At 47.2% G+C, this 20,843-nt stretch overlaps 1 protein-coding gene across 1 annotated transcript in view; it reads right to left on the minus strand.

Moving 5' to 3' along the window:
• Positions 1-4,368: 4,368 nt before the first annotated feature.
• LOC147636605 (inorganic phosphate transporter 2-1, chloroplastic-like) overlaps positions 4,369-20,843 on the minus strand; it is a 37,792-nt gene continuing 21,317 nt past the window's right edge. Inside the window, exons 3-4 of the mRNA XM_086800046.1 lie at positions 5,674-5,865; positions 4,369-5,603 (exon numbers count right to left, since the gene is read on the minus strand). Coding sequence (XP_086656172.1) covers positions 4,779-5,603; positions 5,674-5,865 — 1,017 coding nt within the window. The 3' untranslated portion in view covers positions 4,369-4,778. The remainder of the gene's footprint in view (positions 5,604-5,673; positions 5,866-20,843) is intronic.

Genomic DNA, 20,843 nt, shown 5'->3' on the forward strand with positions numbered 1-20,843 from the left:
TGATGGTAGTTTGCATGATTTCATTTCTAAAAAGCATTGAAAGCACTTAACCTAGATGCATCGTACTCTAGTTACAAAGTAAAAGCTACATTTCAAAGTAAAAGCTACATTTCAAGATACTAAGTACAATTGCACCAAAGAGATTAAGAATTTAGAATTACAAATGGGTTCACTAAAAGAAAAGAGAACATTCCTAGCGGCATCTTGGAAAGGTGTGGATGTCATCTTAGGTATGCCATGGAGACAAGAGCATAATCCCCAGATTGACTATGAAACCCATAACATGTGGTTAATAAAAGGTGACCAAGAAATTTATCTTCAATGTCAGACCAAAGGTGAATTAGGTCTATTCTTAACTCAAACTCAAGCAAAAAGAGCTATACAGAAAAAGAAAAAGATATTTTTTATTTTTGTCAACCAGCTTACTATTCAAGATGACTCCAAATCAAATGTGCCTCATGACCCTTTCATCTCGAAGTTCTCTAATTGCTTCATAGAAGATTTACCACCTGGTTTACCCAAGCCTCGTCTAAAAGACCATAGAATTGAGATAATTCCTGGTAGCTCACCGCCATGTAAAGCTCCTTATAGAGTCAACATGCTTAAGCAAAAGGAGATCCAAAGGCAAGTCAAAGAACATTAGAAAAAGAATTGATTCGACCCAGTAGTTCTCCATTTAGTGCTCCAGTTCTTCTCGTTAAAAAGAAGAATGAAACATATCGATTATCATACACTAAACAAGATTATTGTTAAGAATCGATATTCGATACCTCGAGTGGATGACTTGCTAGATAAGCTTAAGGGAGCCCAAGTCTTTAGCAAGATGGACCTAAAGTCTTGTTATGATCAAATTTAAATGGATGAAGAGGATATCTTCAAGACTGCCTTCAGAACCCAAACTGGTCATTATGAGTTTTTAGTTATGCCATTCGGTTTAACTAGTGGTCCGGCTACTTTCAACAGAATGATGAATAGAATATTCTTGAAATATCAAATCTTTGTTATAGTGTTTTTCCATAATATCTTAGTTTTCAGTAAGAATTGTCAAGAGTACGAATAACATTTAGAAAAAGTGTTCTCACTTCTTCAAGAGAATCAGCTCTATGTCAATTTTGAAAAGAGCAAATTCTTTCAAGAAGAAATTGAATATCTAGGACACATTGTTTCTGCTGATGGTATTCGAGTAGACCCCAAAAATATTAAATTCGAGTAGAAATTGAATATCTAGGACACATTGTTTCTGCTGATGGTATTCGAGTAGACCCCATTGAGCTACTGGTCGAGCACCTTTCGAAAATGTGTATGGAAAACCTTTGTCTATTCCGACAACTAGACTTTTCCACAAAATCGAAGCTGTTGATCAATTCACTATCGAATTTAGTAACATTTTGAATGATGTAATACATTCTATTGCTCATGCTCAAGAAAAATATGTTAAGAAAGTAAACCATAAACGTAAAGCAATATCTTTTGAACTTAAGGATTATGTCCTTTTGAGAATTGAAAAGCGTCGACTTAAGGGGGTTGAAAAATTCCCAGCTGTTAAGCTTGTCCCAAGATTTTATAGACCTTTTAAGGTGATTCACAAAATTAATGATGTTACATATAAACTTAAATTACCTTCTCATTGATAGATTCATAACTCATTTCATGTTAGTTTATTAAAACCTTTCAAAGGATCACTTCCCACTTATCCAATGTGTAAAGAACCACCTCTTATTTTGAAGGTTAGAAAGAAGTTTTACTTCCAGACACTTACATCAACTCGAACTGAAAATCAATATAGCAAATATTTAGTGACTTTCCAAAATCATCCTCGTCCTCGTGAAGATGCAAGATAGGTGCCTAAGAAATATTTTCGTGCTTTCCTTGAGATCCTCCATTCTTTTCAACAAATCGATAATTGAGAGCAATTGCAAACTCAAGCAAGAGAGAATGTTATGGGAATATATTTTAAGTCCTCTTAAAAATATTATTCTACCCTCTTAGATAATTTGGAGACGCTTGGATTATCTTTCTGTCAAGCCAAAATATATTAATATTATAGGTGATGCCATTGTAAATATCTTTCATGAGTAATGCCATTATAAATATCTTTCCCTGAGATCCTTCGTTCTTTTCAACAAATCGACAATTGAGAGTAATTGCAAACTCAAGCAAGAGAGAATGTTATGGGAATATATTTTAAGCCCTCTTAAAAATATTATTCTATCCTCTTAGATAATTCAAGGACGCTTGGATTATCTTTGCGTCAAAACAAATTATGTCAATATCATAGGTGATACCATTATCAATATTAATATGTTTGGTGGATATTAACGTCTATTTAGAGTCTCCAATGTTTGTTTCAGTTAGTTTGTATGAGGGGTGATTCCCGAGTTACTTACGCATGACAAACATGTGTGTGGCTATAGTTTGTATACTTATGGAATATTTGTTTCACCAATTTATTGTTGGTTATTTTATAAGTGAAGAGAATTCCAAAGATTGAAGAGAAGTTACATAAATTTATTACTTGGCACTATGACACAATTTTTGTAGACAAGCTTTGTATATACATGTGTTAGCTTGTGCACATTTTGATTTAATTGAAAAGCCTTAGTTATCAAGCATAGACTTGATCTTTAATCTTTTGTAAAGCATGATATGCTTTAAACCCTAACCTCAATTTATGAAAACTCTATTTTTGAAGATGAGAGAGTGTTATGCAAGAAAAGTACCTTTTTGTATTTTTGGAGACTATGACCTAATTTGGAATAAAGTATCTCGTAAATGCTCGTGTGAAAAAAACAAGCCAGACACACATGAGAAAGGATAATTACACCCAATCTTGGAGTCGTGCTTTGTGAGAAAAATACTTTCTTGTGTTATTTGTGTTTTATTCAATTATTGAATATGTGAAACATATGAAATTGAAAGAGTTAATTTGATTTAATCAATTCTTGCCTCACAGGCGTGCCAGCCATACTTAACTAGGTATTATAGGACCTTTTCTCCAAGTACAAGATTTCAATAAATTTTATAAATTACTTTAAATAAGTTAACTATAAGTTAATACATCAACCTTAGAATAAGAATTAAATGAAAAACTTAAACAAAAAAGTATTTATGAACACAAGACAAAAGCATTGGGTCCAATCTACCCCCTCCCCCCCATATGTAAGACCCGCGGTCTCACATATGGTAACTATAAGTTAATACATCAACCTTAGAATAAGAATTAAATGAAAAACTTAAACAAAAAAATATTTATGAACACAAGATAAAAGCATTGGGTCCAATCTTACCCCCCTCCCCCCCATATGTAAGACCCCGCATATGAGTTTCAATGATTTATTAAGGTATGAAGTAATTTGATACAATCATACATCTTCTCATCAAAGGAGAAAAGAGAACATAGAAAGAAAAGAGAGCTTCATCCAAAGAATCTGCAATTCTTACAAACCATGTTTAATCTCTCTCTCTCTCTCTCTCTCTCTCTCATGAAATAATTAAACCATATAAGAAAAACAATAAGAGAATTAATACTCCCTGTAGACGTTTCCTTGTCTCAGCCTGTCTTGACTCCCTGTATACAAGTACAGGCCTTCAACTTGCAGCCATTGTATCTCTGGTTTTTTGTCAGAATATAGTCAAGTTGATACTTAAAATTACGGGAATAGGCCAAGTCTACAACTCAACGTAAACCGTTTTGCTAAATTCAACCGTATGAAAAAATTAACCTACTTTTGAGAGATCTTTATCATAAATATGTCATTTCATCATAAATTTATTTTCTTTATCTCTCTCTAATTGTTTAGAGATATTCATGTACTCTCATCTCTAACTATAATTTTTATTGAATAAATATGATTAAATTTTCAAGAAAGTTCACTCACATAACACTAGGTGCTTTTATAAGATGGTTAGTGTCCTCTCAACACTAGACCAAGGTGATGTGCACTCCCACAATCGGCAAGGAAAGTGGCGCTGCAGTGGTCGGGGAACCTCTATCGTGACCATCAACGCGAGGAGTGCCAAGAAGCAACTTCACCAAACTAGGGTTCTCTACCAATGGCAAGACCCATGAGACGTCTGACCTCGGACACACACCATCTATTGTGTCATCACGACACCTAGTACACAGTAGTAGAATTTGCTTCCGTTGATTGGTAATACTGGCTCATCTTTTTTTGTGTTTTTTTTTGGGTGGGGCCCTTTAAGAGAAGAAAAACGAAGTGCAATCGTGACTCCATAGCATGGAATCTACCCACAAAAGCTTCAAATCATCAACTCCATGCATAACATGCTATAACATCCCACTCAGGTCATCATCAACGCCCAAGAGTAGGTGCAAGTTCATGCATTGGTACTAGGCAAATCTTCATAGATAAACCATGCATTGAAAGCTATGTCATGATAGTAGACAAATCTTCATAGATATACAACCATCACTCCTTGGGAGGTGAAGGGCAGACTCAACATGATGAAGGCTGGCAATAAAGAGCACACACAATGTCAATCTATAACAGTTGATATATGGAATAGCCAAAGCTACATATCCTTTGAAGTCAATAACCAGCAACAGGACAAATTGATTCAAGAAACAGGCCTACCAATATCCAATAATAATAGAAATACATAGCCTTGACGACACTGCTAACAAAGGAGCTCAAAACTGCTTCGACAATAAAGAGTGTTGCCTTCAGAACAGGGTTATCTTCCATAAGCAGGAGGTACTCACCCCTCCCATGCACTTCTCAATACAAAACAAATTCAAAACTGCTTTTCTATTGGGGTCAGTTTATTGATGGGATTAATGCTCTCAAAACTGCAGTATAAGCCACACATAAAACAGCTCCCACAGGGATCGTCACGATCCACGATGCAACGATCTCTCTGACTGTATCACCATGAACACTGTTGAAACCCCTTGCAAATCCAACTCCCATTACTGCACCAACAAGTGTGTGAGTAGCAGAAATTGGAAGCCCTAATCTTGATGCCAGCACAACAACCGTTGCTGCGGCAAACTCTGCTGCAAAACCCCTTGTTGGGGTCAATTCCGTGATCTTCTTGCCGATGGTTGCAATCACTCTGTAGCCCCAAACAAGCAAGCCAGCAACAATTCCAAAACCACCCCAAGCAAGAACATCCACGGGCATGGCCACATCACCACTTAGGCTTGCTCCTTGAAGAATGGCTAGAGCAACTGAGATAGGGCCTATAGCATTTGCCACATCATTGGCTCCATGCGCAAAGGACATAAAGCAGGCCGAAAGGACTTGCAGGTAGCCGAAAACTGTGTAAACAATTGTCAGATTTGTACCGGTGGGTCCCTCAACTTTTGACATGAGGTTGAACCTCAACGGAGGCCTGGGCTCTGACAACCTCAGAGAAGCGCCTGATGTTGAGTCCTCAAGGAGTTTGCCAAGTTGCCTATGGATAATGAAACTCACAGAAAGGGCCCCCACAATGCCACAGCCCAATGCCTTCACTGCTGCTAAAAGAGGACTGCTGCCTAGAGGGAAGGCTGCATAGACAAGACCAGTGATGCCAAGGAACACTAAGAGAGGCGCTGCGGTAGCAGCAGCACGGCCAGGTTTTGCAGCACTGTAGACAAACTGTTCCAATATTTATGTGAGTCTCACCACTTGAATTTTGGGCTTAAAAATGTGAAGTTACTAGTCTTACCACTCGGATGCACTTGTAAACCACAAAGGCAACCGCGGCACCAATAAACGGAGATATCACCCATGACGATACCACTCTTGCAAGAGATCTCCAAAACACGGCTTCAGAACCTCCAAAAACCAGGCCAAAACCAACCATGGCTCCAATTATACAATGGGTCGTAGATACAGGCCAGCCATAATATGATGCCACCTGAGGAACACAAACCAATAATTTGAATACCTCGCATATCCAATAGCACAAAGATTTGGTATTTTCAAAAGCAAACCAGTCTGGCTGACCCATCTAGGTAAGCTTGATGCAAGGTTGCCAGAAACATTTCAAGAAAAGCATAATGGGCACCTCCAGACGTTTTCAAACATTAGATCTGAATCCAGACTGCGCATGCTAGCAAATATTTATGTCATTGAAAGTTTGAAAGATGGACAAGTGAGTGGCTTCTACATATAAGCAGACAAACATGTGTGGCATAGGCAACCTGGGTATTCAGACATGCGTGCTTACACACACACACCCCTAATCCCACACATAATTGAAACGGAAGCAGAAGCGGTTGATGGATGCTTATAGCATGAGCATATCCTAGAGCTTATCATAACAAAAGATAAAAATGAGAAGGAAATGTGAGGTGACTGAGCATGTAAATCATATCCTAGATCTTATCATAACAAAAGATAAAAATGAGAAGGAAATGTGAGGTGACTGAGCATGTAAATGATAAATCATACAACGAATGCCAAACCCCGCTGAATTTCCTCCCCTCTTGGAGGCCTGTGAGATCCTCTTTGGTTTACAAAGACGCCTAAGGATCTCGTCTTTTGAAGGGCAGTTTGCTGATCTCTCCATGCGTCTAGGAAAGATGTCTCTGATTCCCCTTTGAAAAGCAGTGGTTCAAAGAAGAGCAGAATCGGGACCTTGTCAATTAGTCCTTGATTGAGAGCCCGGCTTAATTAGCAGTCAAAACTCCTCCAAAGACGCCGCAGTTAGGGTCATTTCCCCCACATTCTCAGGGGAAAGTTATCTATATACCTAGATGAATTCATCAAGGTCAACCTTCAATATAGGCAGCACTCTACAACCTATTTCTAAAAATAATTCATATGGGAAGGGATATATAGTTGCCTTTGTCAATCTTGTGCTTCAAATAGCACCCTTGTCCATCAAAGGCTATACTATCACCCACCCTGAGATATTCCAATACATCTCCTTGATGTACTCGAGTGTCTGCTCCGCTTTCTTGCCTTCTTTGAATTGGGGTTTCCTAAAGTCTAAGGTTGACTATGGGTTTCTGCTCGAGTCTGAGAATCCTTCCCATGCTTAAACTTTTGTTTATGTTGGGATCCTGACTCTGTCGAAAAGGGTTGTTGGGGTTTCTTTGGCTCTTTCTTAGCCACGGTCTCATCATAAATCTTAGCATATCATCCATTGTCTTGCTTTGATTAATCCTGATCTGAAGCTGATATTCATCAGGCAATCCATCCACAAAGAATCCAAGAGTAGTATAGGATCCATGTGAATTGCCCAAGCTGTGACTCTTGAAACTTTTGCAAATGTGTCAAAAGGCATATTCTTCATTTCCAAGTTTTTAAACTTGGAGATAATGTCGTAGTCATCCTCGGCCTGCAAGAACTCTTCTCGAAAACCCCCCTCAAAATCTACCCACGTCGTGGGTTTCACGCGTAATTCTTTCCACCACATAAGAACCTTTCCTGTCAAGAACTCTATACCATCTGTATCCTTTTATCCTCAGGGAAAGGGTGGAACTGGAAATGTGTACCCTGCCTGTGGAGCCAGGAGTCAACTGTCTCCTGAGTCCTCTGCTTTTTCTCCCATGTGTAGGGCTCTCGAGTAAAAGAGGGTGCAACCAAAGCTGTTCCAACTCCCCCTACTATCACCAGACCCGCAAAGTTTCTTGCATAACAACCAGTCAGGTTCGTAATCTGCTGCTCTAACAAGGTCATCCTTGCCGTGAAGTCAACCTTCATGACCAAGTCACATCGTCATCCTGATGGCCGTTGTCAGATTGAACATTCTCGTCCATCCCACGATCGTTTTGTACTTCATCAGCCATGAAAAACTCAAGATAATTAGTTGCTGCCCGGGCAAACTCGCATGTCAAGATGAAGCGTTGCCAAATCCCATTTGTCCACAAGTACAAGTCATCGACTGTCACATCGTCATCCTGATGGCCGTTGTCAGATTGAACATTCTCGTCCATCCCACGATCGTTTTGTACTTCATCAGCCATGAAAAACTCAAGATAATTTGCGACTGCCCGGGAAAACTCGCATGTCGAGATGAAGTGTTGCCAAATCCCATTTGTCCACAAGTAGAAGCCCCGTTTTTGGAAGCTTGTCGTGTACTCTCAGCTTTCTTAGCCAAGAGACTTCATCTAGCCATACAACTTCATGAGTGCCTCAGTCCTTGAACTTCGTATAGAATGGTCTGTCTACGACCAGAACCATGCTTCTGTCTGTGGAGGAGAATCTGCTCGGGCTCAATGACTTCAGCTTCGTCAACCATCTCTGGCTATTGCTCATCAGAGACCACATGCAATGTTGGTCCAGCATAGGGCTTCAACCAAGAAACATGGAAGACATTATGCATGGTCCAACCGTCTCGTAGTTTTAGCTTCATGGAGACATCATGGAGCTTTTGGATGATCGGAAAAGGGCCAACGCTTCGGAACGAGAGCTTGGGACAACGCTTGCCCACTTGTACTGCATTTGTTCATCTGGTTGGAGATATCCACCAATAATGTCCTCCTTGGCCTCTTCCTCATGTGTCTTCTTAGACTTGAATTCCCTAACTTTCTTACCTCCTGAGGTGCTCTGGAAATCTTTGTTTGTATCCTGGCTATTTTGAGCTCCCTTCCCCAACTAGGATAATGATTGTTGGATGGTGACAATGACTGCTGGGTGGTGGATGACTCTTGCTGGGGTTTGGCGCTAGCTTGGATCTGCTTGGGCATACCTCCATTCAGCATCATTTCCTGATTCTAAGCGAGAGTAAGAGCCCTGTCATATGACTGTGGCTCAAAATTACGCATGGTGAACCTAATGTTAATATCCAACCCCCTAATGAACTGTTTCAATTAATCCTCCTTGGATATCCCGAGACTGTTGCACTAACATGATAACTCTGTTAGAGTAAGTCAATACTGGGACCCATTTTGGGAGTATCTGTAGAACTCATCCTCAAGGTTGGTCATGTATTGGGGAGAGAGACCGTTTTTTGAGATCGGACACGAAGGTGTCCCATACATACTGAGGAGCCCCTGTGATCGAGTCTACATGTAGACCGGACCAATGTTCCACCAGGTAATTGCTTCAACGGAGAGGTGAGGTGTTGCTAGGTGGACTTGGTCTTGAGGATCTAAAGCTCACCCAAAGGAAAGTATGCCACAAATTGATGAATAAATTGCATAACTACAGCATGATCACACTTACCATCATACTTACTAAAATTTGGTTGAGCTCATATAACGGTGGTGGTTGGGGCGACAGAGGAACTCAAACCATGTTGCGCCAGGATGGGAAGAATTGATAGCGGCTGAAGCTCCCGCGCTCCCCCCCTGCTCGCGCTTCTGTCTGCACACCCCTCACCCTGCCCGCCCTCGCGCTTTCCCCCCTCCGCCTGCCCTCTGGTTTGCACCGCCCCCCCCCCCCCCCCCCCAAGCCTGGTTTGCCTGCGCTGAAGCGCCCCCCTCCCCTGCATTTTGCCTTCGCGCCGGCTGAAGCTCCCGCGCTCCCCCCCCCCTGCTCGCGCTTCTGTCTGCACACCCCTCACCCTGCCCGCCCTCGCGCTTTCCCCCCTCCGCCTGCCCTCTGGTTTGCCCCCCCCCCCCCCCCCCCCCAAACCTGGTTTGCCTGTGCTGAAGCGCCCCCTCCCCTGCATTTCGCCTTCGCGCCCCCCCCCCCTCCCGTAGCTCTTCGCCCTAGCGCCCATCCCCCTCCTCTTCAGCGCCCCCCCCCTTCGCCAGCTCTCGCTTCCCCCTCTCCCGCCTTTTTTTCGTGCTACTCCCCCCCCCCCCCCCCCCCCCCCCCCCCCAGGGTTCCATCTTCGCCGCCTCTCCCCCCCCTCCTCTTCTTTCTGTTTTTCTCCACCCCCCGGGATTTTTTTACCTTTCGCCTTCCCCCTCCTTCGTGTGCAGCTCGGTTCTTGCAGGTTCTCCGTCTCCGCTCCGCCTTCGACACAGCTTCAGACTCTGATGGAGGTTCCTCCCGCCCCACCTCAGAGGGACTCATCCGCAACCCCCTCGCCCGCCCCTGAGGACACCCCCATCAGGCTTTCTCTTTCGCCGGAAGAGGAAGCAAGCCTCGCCGCAAAGGTGGAACGCCTTCAGGCACATTCCACCATTTGCCGTATAGTCGGCACTCGCCCCAGCAGAGGGGAGATCCGGGATCTTCTCCAGGCCCGCCTTCTTGCAGATGTGGGCAAGATCCTGGACGTTCAGCTACTGGGCCGTGGAAATTACCAGATCAAGTTCGAGACAGCCCAGAGTGTGGCCAAGGTCCTAGCCATGAGTCCCCTTGACATCAGGGGTGCTCGGGCTTTCTTCAGACCTTGGCAGCATGGCTTTGACCCAGCAGCGGCCGAGCAGGGGGAGCGCCTTTTCCATGTTACAGTTTGCTTCCCTGGACTCCGCCGAGAGTACCTTCCGCTCCTTCCTAGGCTAGGAGCATTGGTGGGTTCGGTGCTAGAGACTGGCCCCACAACAGCTTCAGTGGTGGCCAGAGCAGCTAGGCTACCTTCAGTCAGAGTTTTGGTGTCTGATATCTCCTCCCTTCCGAAGGTCATTCACCTACCTAGGATAGGGGGGGATGGATTGATCAGAGAGTGGAGTTCTTGGGGCTCCCGAACCAATGCTTTATTTGCAGGCAGGTCGGTCATCTGGCCAAGGCCTGCCCTCGCAGGAGACCCCGACCTTCACCGCAGCAACAGGCCCCTGATGGCCCGCCCACAGATGCGGCTCGGCAGGCAGCCTCCGGGACACCTGCTCAGGCCACAAAGACCTCGGAGTGGCAGCCTGGACAGGGGCGCCGTCGAGGGAGACAGCCGCAGCAGCCACAGTCTCAACATCACTGGGTTCCCGTGAGGAACAGCTTTGCTCCCCTCCACGAGGAGACCCCTGCGACGACTGAGGACCAGGAGATGCCAGCACCCCCTCCTTCACCCATCCCCATACCGCCTCGCTTCCACCTTCGCCGCCTCCCGTCCCCGCTCCGGTTTCGGCAGCGGCTCCTTCTCCACCTCCCTCGCCCCCTCCTCCTCCCCCCCCGCCCACCTCAGCTCCCCGGGAGGCCCTGGCAGTCCCCTGGCGTTCACCTACAGTCAGGAGGGCTCTGAGCATCGATCTTGATCGAGCACCGCAGAGGAGACTTACCATGCCGATTCGGGCTTCACGAATATCATCTATCCGCAATCGGCTGAGTCGCCTCGGCACTAGACGGTGCTCGTAGGTTTCTTATTACTCCTTCACACGGCCTTTTGGAGCAGAGGACCCCCATGAGCCAGCACCCATCCGAGTTCATGTAGTGATACCTCCGGCCCGCAGGGAGGAGGCACTTGATTCAGCGGTGGCCTTCTCGTTCCCTCTCTGTGGCCCATGTGACCGGGAGTGGACTCTGGAGCTCGCTCTTAGCACCTTGAAGACTCAGGCAGTTGAGTTTTCTCACCATGTGAGCGATCTGGAGGTGACAGATGTGATAGGCCGACTATGGGAGTTGGCTCACTTGTTCTTGGATCCCGGGAATGTGGATGCCTCAGGGATTCGTCATTTGGTCGTTCGCATAGTGGCAGACTTAGCACGCGACCCTGGATATGTATGTATACACGAGGTTGCTTTGTCAGAGCGGGAGGCAGTCGCCATGGGCCACAGCCACTGGCGCCTGATCCGTGATTCTTGCACTACACCGGGTGGGCAGATTCGCAGCCGCTCGGATGGGGACTACTCTCCATCCAAGCCGCTTGCGAAGGCCCGCCATACGGCTGAGACAGCATCCACCTCAGCAGGTCATCCATGAGGATCATCTCATGGAATGTACAGGGCCTTGGCGGACCACATTTTATACGCTCGTGGTTGCTTGAGGCAGGAGCTTCAGAGATGCCTGGTTGGTGGCAGCATTGATATTTTGATGATGCAGGGGCACCACTTGGGTGAGAGCAGGATCCGAAGATATGGTTCGGTGATGCCTGGTAGATGGGACACCTTTTGGTCTGCAGGGTTTGGTCCTTTGGGTGGACAGGGAGGAGTATGCATGGTCATTGCAAATGTATGGCGGCAGGCCATTGTGGATCGAGGGATCATTGTGCCTGGTAGAGCACAGTATGTCATTCTGAGGATGCATGATGAGCTATTGGGCGTGCTCAACGTCTATGCGCCCAACCATGCTAGTGCCAGAGCAGAGTTCTGGACCCAGGTTACGGATGCATTGCCAGAGGCCGCACATTGGTGTGTCGGGGGAGACTTCAACATGCTTGAGGACCCGGCCGATAGGATGGGAGGCAGTCATGTTACAGTGCACGGCATGGAGCTTGCACCTTGGGACCGGTTTTGCATGTCACTGAGGATCACTGATGCATGGCAGCATGGGGCCTTCTCCCGCTCTCAGGATAGTCTTAGTTTCTCTCGGTCGGATCGCCGGCAGGGAGGGACTAATCTATCACGGATTGATCACTTTTATGTGGGCGACTGGTTAGGGGAGCGAGGGGGCTCCGTCGGCATTCTCGCTGGCACCTCATTTTCAGATCATGCGCCAGTTATCTTGACATTGGAGGAGAGGACACGGGAGCCCAACTTGCAGTTGAGGATCCCAGAGAGGGTACTTACAGATCCTAGTCTCGCTGAGGACATTGAGAGGATCTGGCATGATAGTCAGTGCTCTGACCAGGATGCAGCAGGCCAGTGTGCCCAGGGACTCATTGAGCTTAGCTCTTTTCTGCACGCTGCAGCTTTGACACGGCTGGGAGAGATTCGCGCGCGGGAGCATCGGCTGAGACGCAGACTTGCTTCGCTTCAGCGCCTTCAGGAGCAGCAGCCTGCATGTGAGTGGGTGGCGTCCCAGCTTAGCCAGGCACGCCAGGAGGTTAGAGAGGAAGAGGAGCAGAGACATGAGTTTTACTATCGTCGTCAGGCCTCTCAGTGGACGCAGCTTGGTGATAGAGTGACTGGGGAGTTCTTTGAGATTATTGGACCCCGCCATGCTCGAGCAGGAGTCCGTCAGCTTGGGAGGCCGGATGGATTGGTAGCTATTGAGCCTGGAGAGATTAGAGCCATTGCCACTGGATTCTATAGAGACCTGCTTTCAACGGAGCCAGCCACTGAGGATCGGGATGCTTGCAGACAGACTGTGTGGGCCCATGTGCAGAGGAGGGTCACAGATCGTATGCGTACAGTTCTTGGTGCACCTCTTTCAGCGATTGACCTTGCTGAGGCCTTGAGGGTCCTGCCCGCGACATAGTTGCCCAGGGGAGGACGGACTGACGCCTGCCTTTTTTATGCGCTATTGGGACCTTTTGGGGCCAGGCCTCCGCAGGGGCTTTCAGTATGTTTTGGACACTGGGGTGATGCCACAGAGCTTTTCAGAGGGCTTGATCTTTCTTATCCCCAAGGGGGAGGGAGTATCAGATGATATTCGGCATTGGAGACCTATTACGATCCTCAATACTGTCTACAAGGTCTTAGCAAAGGCCTTGAGTTTGAGGATCTAGCCCTTCCTGGGGGAGTTGATTCATGCTACCCAGACAGGATTTGTCAAGGAGCGCAGTATCCTTGACAACATCTTCACCTTCTGGGAGGCGACGGCCCGAGCTAGATTTCTTGGTGAGGACTTGGTCGTGATGCTTCTCGATTTTGAGAAGGCATACGATAGAGTCGATTGGGGTTTCTTAGAGGGCACTATGCTTCGCCTGGGCTTTGAGCTAGGTTGGATTAGAGGGGTGGCGGCTCTGTATTCCACAGCTCGTAGCCAGGTGTTGATTGCAGGAGGACGGGGGCCGAGTTTTGAGCTGACCAGATCAGTCCCTCAAGGGTGCCCCCTCGCCCCTTTTCTTTTTCTCTTCTTTGCGGAGGCTATGAGCATGTATTTGACGGCAGAGGAGGTTGGTTTGAGAGGACTCCAACTCCCAGTCCGGGGGGAGGACCTGCTCGATACTGAGTTTGCTGACGACACGGGCTTATTTTTGCATGGCCAAGAGGCCAATCTTCTTCAGGCAGAGCAGTCGCTCCAGGTTTTTAGTGCAGCTTCGGGAGCATTGATCAATTGGCGCAAGACAGTGGCCTTTTGGATCAGCAGCGCTCCCACTCCGGCATGGAGCCCGGACCCCAGTTTTAGATGGATTCCTCCTGGCACAGCAGTGCGGTATTTGGGATGCCAGATTGGACTAGATTTGTCACCTGAGCAGCAGATTGCCCCGCTTCTTCTGAGCATTCGGAAGAAGCTTTTGTATTGGAGTACAGCTCAACTATCCTTGGCTGGGAGGGTGGTGGTGGCAAATCAGGTGCTGTTAGCGACCATGTGGTACATTACGTCTTGCTGGATCTTCTCGAGCTCTTGCATCAGCCAGGTACAGAGGCTGATCAGGAACTTTCTGTGGTCTAGGCAGGACGGTCAGCCAGCCCGGGCAAAGGTTGCATGGGCAGTTATTACACTTCCGCTGGCTCAGGGAGGTTTGGGCATTATAGATCCAGTCGATCAGAGTAGGGCTTTATTGGGGAAGCTTATCGTTCGGGGGCTGCTTCCAGGCGGGCGCTGAGCCTTGGAAAGAGCTTCTCTTGCAGCGGCTGCAGGCTCGGGCTCCCCCAGCAGGGGGCACTTGGGCACCAGAGATTCGATGGATCTTCATAGAGATGAGGAGGACAGGCCTCAGTATAGGATGGGAGGACAGATTTGCTTTGAGCATCCTGAGAGCTTGGGAGCTGCTGAGACCGGGGCTCTCTCAGCGACCTCCTTCTTGTGTTGAGGAGCGGGCCAGACAGCCGCTCATCTGGAGCCCAGCGGTTCGCACAGAGCAGGGTCATATGTTGGGTTCTCGGCCTCGTCTAGCCTAGGGACCTTTGGTGGCAGGCCCAGCACGCAGTTTTGGAGACTGGCAGGCCTTCTGCAGTCTCCCAGAGGAGATCCAGGTGGAGAGGCTGAGTCACTTCAGAGGGGGGTTGATTATGAGGGATGATATTTAGGAGGCACTCACAGAGGAGTGGTTCACGCCTATCGAGCCAGTGGCCCCACGGTGGATGGGAGCCTTTACACAGTTGGAGATCCTGATTGCTGTCAGAGCTTGCACTGAGGATGGCAGATGCCTCTACTATGAGATTCAGGACGAGGACAGACTTCAGAGAGTGGAGGTGGAGTCGCCGTTGGTTGCAGAGTGCACCTTTCAGAGGATACGGATAGTGGCCGCCGCTTCTCGGAAGTGGCATATTGACCCAGACCCTGCAGATGTGCTCCCGGATTGGCGCATATGGGCATATGCAGCGCGCCCCTTGGCCCGGCTACAGTGGGACCCTGGGGAGTACGAGTGGCATGATCCTTATGCATCCCTTGAGGCCACAGAGATCACCTTTTTCCAGTATACTGTTCGGCTGGGGCGGCATATTTTGATGGCGAGGAGGATGGTCTTTCCAGCTGCAGCGGGGCACTGGCGGCTACAGGGACTCTCATAGGAGTTCCTGGAGGATTTTTGGGCCTGGCTCTGGGCTAGTCGACAGGCCCGCAGGATCTCGACTTTCCAGTGGCTGGTCGCCCACAGGGGCTCAGCAGTTGGCACCTGGCTTGTTTTCAGCCGTCTTCCGGCGACCTGCGTCCGATGCGGCTACCCTATGGAGACACAGAGACATTGCCTATGGGATTGCCCTCAGGCGCAGCAGATTTGGCTGCGGATGCTGCGTATTCTGGTCCCCCTCTCTCCAGAGCGTATGTTTACGTGGGGTGCCGCTGCTTGGTCGACTTCGTCAGGGCCTGCTATGGGCTATGAGATGGAGCAGGACAGTCAGGCTATCAGATTCATTAGGGGCCAGCCTCGCCTTGTTCCGTCACCGGATTTCTCGTCCGCCAGCTGGACACAGGAGAGGGATTTACGATGGGAGCTCCTCAGCAGCCTCACCATCTGGTTCACCTGGAGGGCCCGGTGTTTCAGGGCCTTTGAGGGGAGACTGGAGCCTCCAGCAGAGACTGTACGGGGGATTTGGCAAGAGTTGATCCACACCCTGCGAGGACAGTATGACCGCATCCGGGGCGACTCGGATGAGGCGATCTTGCGGCGCCAGGCCTTTCACACCGCCTGGCGGCGCAGCGGCCCCTTCTATACCCTACACGCGGGATCCCCCCGTTGGCATTACAGGCCACCTGTTTGGCTTTTCCCCCCTCCTATTGTATGATTTAGCCCCTCAGTTCTTTGTACTGATGCTTGTATTTTACAGCACCTAGGGAGAGTCTCCCAGGCTGCCTTGCTTTGTTCACTGCTCTGTTTTTCTTAAGAGCAGGAGAGGATCTTTTGTAGCCCTATGGGCGTTTTTATATAACTAATGAAAGGATCTTTTCTCGGAAACAAAAGGAAGAATTGATAGCATGTTTGCCTGCATACATGCTACCAACTGTTGGTTCTGGAGTTGCATAGCATCTTGTTCAAGCCTTTGTTGGTGTTCTTGGGCTACTTGGTCAACCCGTCGTTGGTCGTCTTCAGCCCTACGTTTCGCGTCCTTGGCATTTCATTCATCATCATATCATGTCAGGCTTCTTTGGCCCTTCGTTCTTCAACCTTTTTGGCTCTTCATTTTGTCTTTGTTACTCCATGATGAGGAACAATCTTTCAAGTTCTAAAAGTTCTTTTGGCTTTTCAATTGCTTCCGTCATAACAAAGACTTCTTTAAACCTGTGAGTTTATACAACCCACTTTACTTTAAGAGAAAAGAGTAGAGAGAGAGAAGGTGAGAGTCGACACCAGATTGTGTCCCAATTACCCACTGAAGGGCCCGGCCTCATAGAGTCTTCAACAATGCTATTGGCTCAGCATATGGTTGAGCGTGCGTTCGGTCTTCATCGTCCTTGCGTTGGGAAATCCTCAGTCATCGTTTATTATCATTGTACAAAGTTCTTCAAAGAAATACAAGCAAATACTCTTGCTTGCAGGGACTTATGCAAATCCAAAACTGATGAGGATACGCACATATGCTAGCTAAAGATGAGAGGATCTTCTATGCTGCCTTGGACTCAAGCACGGAGTGCTTGAGGCTGTTTGTATGCTCCAAGAACCCAGGGGATCTGAAGCACACATGTTCTCTTGAACGGCTTTGCTGAATTCTGAATGAATGAATTGATTTATGCAGTGGGCTATGGGCTGCTCTTATATGCATCTTCGCTGCTGGTCGGTCCACATAAGCTGTTGTCGGCCAGGTTTATATGTCCCACGACTTGCTGAAAATAGCATTTAATGCTATTAGTGCTGGCCGACTTGACATGTTATGTTTCTCCGTACATTTGATACTGGCCAACTTGTTATATGCTGGCCGACTGGTTGTTTATGGCCTTGTTAGGCTGGCCGACTAAGGACTACATGGAGTTATGATGCCTTAACATCATGCCAAGGCAAAGCCCATGCAATGGGCTGCCTTATGGGCTGGCCCATCATGCATATTTATTGCTTCTAAATGACTGACCTAATGCTAGGCTCACTTCTACCTGCTTCTATAAGAGGACTGACATATGCAGACTCTCTAAGGCTTGGAACATTGACCTACGTAGCTCGTGCCTGACATGTCCAAGACTGGTACTCGCAATGGCGACATGGCATACAACAAATAATCCTAAAAAGGTATTAATACTATATGATGTTACATATAATGCTGAGCCAGTGTGTCACATAGCACCACAATGCAAGGTGCATGTGACAGTGTGATTGTTCCATATGCAGTTGCAACGGCAGTATAATACGTGTACGGTATCGCTGTGTTGAAGATTGCAAGTTTGCTATAAATGCAAAGGTTTTTGCAAGCACTATTTGGTAAGTCATTGCAGATAATTATGTCTGACAATCTATCCCTGATTATGAGCGAGATGTTGGACAAGAATAACTTCCAACCTGCAGATTGCTGATTTGGTTATGCGTTGTTCATCTTGGTCACCTAACTTCACCTCTCTCATGCGGTTACAGCGTCAGTTTTTGGTTCAGAAATTGTCACCTATGCAACTCCTACACAAAGTCCTAACATTGCGCACCAATTGAAGAGGGGAATACTTGTCACATGCAGGATTGTCAGTTTAGTGTTTGCTCATCTGATGCAGAATTGCATGATGCTACTATGCTTGACATTGATCCTAGAGATGATCCGTATTCTGAATCAGGATTGTCAGTTGGTCCTATGTCTGACATTGATCCTACTGATGATATGTCCTCAGCTGATTATGCTTTATAGCAATTGTCAACAGAGTTGTCTCTATGGCAGTTGCATTTGAGGGGGGACACATGATGTGTATTGCTGATGGTGATGTCTATGGTCACTTATGCACTTGACCTCTTAGTTGTACTATGTCTTGGAGACATATACATATATGCATTGATTTTTACTTGCTAGATGTATTACTTATGCTGACCCAACTCCTTGTTTGAGTCACCTCACCTTTGCATCTCATTGACATAGATGCTAATGGAGTCACACTGTTACATTATTCAGCACTGCCCCCACTTACCAAATTTGTTAAATCGGCCCACTCCATTGCTGCGTCCACCTTGTCGGCTTAGCCATTGACACGGGTTACTTTTTAGATGTATTGGCATTCAGTGGACCTTGACAGTTTATCCCTTGTTGTTGTTCACAATGCTCACATTATCTGATTCTTGCTAACTTAGCTGAGCCTGTTTTGGCTCTGAATCAATCTGTTACATCTGACAATCAATCAAATTCAGCAGCCCAACTTTCCCATATTGTTGTAATGCCATGGGTGACAACAGCGGGTAAACTTCATGGGAAGCCTTCAAGAGAGAGAGCCAAAGAGAATAGCCATCATTAGTGTCAAATCCCCATAGGATCACCTCGTAGAACACTCCTGGTACAAGACTCGAAACCTGTAAAACAAACCAAGCAAACGTGAAGGGGGTGCAGGCCTGACTCACCTCCCAACCTTGACAGCCGTGGGCAAGCCCACAAGTCTTGGCTGTCCCCACCGAGCCACGAGCTGAGCTAACTAGATGGACGTACCGACCAACCTCTACCCCGTGACGTCCCATACCACCACGAAGCTACCCTCGCGGGCCTCGAGACTGCTGCCGGCCTCGGCTGCATAAAGCAGGTGCACGTCTGCACTAGATCCAGGCTCCTGACCATAGAGCTCTCACAAAGACACGCGAGACTCTATGAACTAATGACTAACCTTGGCCACCCTTTTATAGGCTCTTGGCCGGTCACCGGGTATCCACTCTTGGGCGCCCGCCCGTTAGTCTATCCCTAACTCAACTCGCCAATCAGCGTGCCTAGCTCCAAGCTTCCCTAAACCTCGAAGCTAGTCTTGTGTGCATGTAGCACACGATAGATACACACTATGCACATGACATACTCCCCTTCCTCTAAGAGCTCACTCCTCCTGAGCTCACTAAAAAGCCAGGGTAATCCCTTTGAAGGGTAGTCAACATGTAGCGTCCTCCTCAACACGATCCTTCCACTTAATCTTGTATTCCGTGATAAGTGTATTACGCAATCGTCTTTCACAAAATCCAAGAATCTTTTCAGGTTCATGTGGAACAAATGTCATGTCCTCAACATCTATAATTTCTTGAGTAACTAACTGGTCTGTTCCACCCAGTACTTCCTTAAGTCTACTGACATGAAATACACGATGAACTTTCACATGAGAAGACAAATCCAATTCATATGCAACTGAACCAATCCGTCGTATAATGCGAAATGGTCCACAGTATCTAGGGGATAATTTCGGAGATCGACCTGTCTGTAAAGTCTCGGAATCTTTTGGAACTCGCAAATACACCGTCGTTCCTTCAAAGAACTCTCTGGGTAAACGATGTCTATTAGAATAAAATCTGTCTCTGTCCTGAGCATTTCTAATAGATTCGTACGCAACTTGTAACATTTCTTGCATATCTTGTAAAAAATTACGTGCTGCATCATGCTGAAGTCATGAAAATCCCACTGTAACAGGTGATCTAGGTTGAAAACCGTACATAAGCAAATCCCCATAGGATCACCTCGTAGAACGCTCTTGATACAAGACTCGAAACCTGAAAAACAAACCAAGCAAACGTGAAGGGGATGCAGGCCTGACTCATGTCCCAACCTTGAGAGCCGTGGGCAAGCCCACAACTCTTGGCTGTCCCCACCGAGCCACGAGCTGAGCTAACTAGATGGACATACCGACCAATCTCTACCCCGTGACATCCCATACCGCCACGAAGCTACCCTCACGGGCCTCGAGACTGTTGCCGGCCTCGGCTACATAAAGCAGGTGCACGTTTGCACTAGATCTAGGCTCCTGACCATAGAGCTCTCACAAAGACACGCGAGACTCTATGAACTAATCACTAATCTTGGCCACCCTTTTATAGTCTCTTGGCCGGTCACTGGGCGTCCACACTTGGACGCCCGCCCGTTAGTCTATCCCTAACACAGCTCGCCAATCAGCCTGCCTAGCTCAAGCTTCCCCAAACCTCGAAGCTAGTCGTGTGTGCGTGCAGCTGAAACTCGCAGCGGGTGCCCAGGGGACTAGGGCCTTTGACACACTTGTTGATACCATCAATGCATATTAAAACACTTAAACACGGCCACAGCCTTAACACATATCCATCATCACTTTGCATAAATCATAAAAGCTGGACAAAACATCCACAAATGCTGAAAATGGAGCTTACACGTGTGACACCGCATAGAGGCCGGAATGGGCCGACCCCCCCCCTTGGAGATTAAATACCCTTGCCTTCAATATTTCTTTGCGATGGAAGCCTCCAAAACAGTCTCCAACGGCCAGTATTCTTCATGGGCAGCCTTCAAAGGAGAGAAAGAGAGTAGCCATCATTAGGGATGGCCTTGAACGGTGGTAGAGGCTAGTGTGCAGCAAGAGAGCCTCCATTAATGAAGAGAGAGGGCTCCAATTTATAGATTTGGGCCTCCCATGAGCTAAAATGACAAGAGAAGGCTACAATGACAAGTGGAGAGCCACACAATA

The sequence above is a fragment of the Cibotium barometz genome, chromosome 7, assembly GCF_041138505.1.
Source record: "Cibotium barometz isolate CiBa-2024 chromosome 7, ASM4113850v1, whole genome shotgun sequence".
In the NCBI taxonomy this organism is placed as follows: domain Eukaryota; kingdom Viridiplantae; phylum Streptophyta; class Polypodiopsida; order Cyatheales; family Cibotiaceae; genus Cibotium; species Cibotium barometz.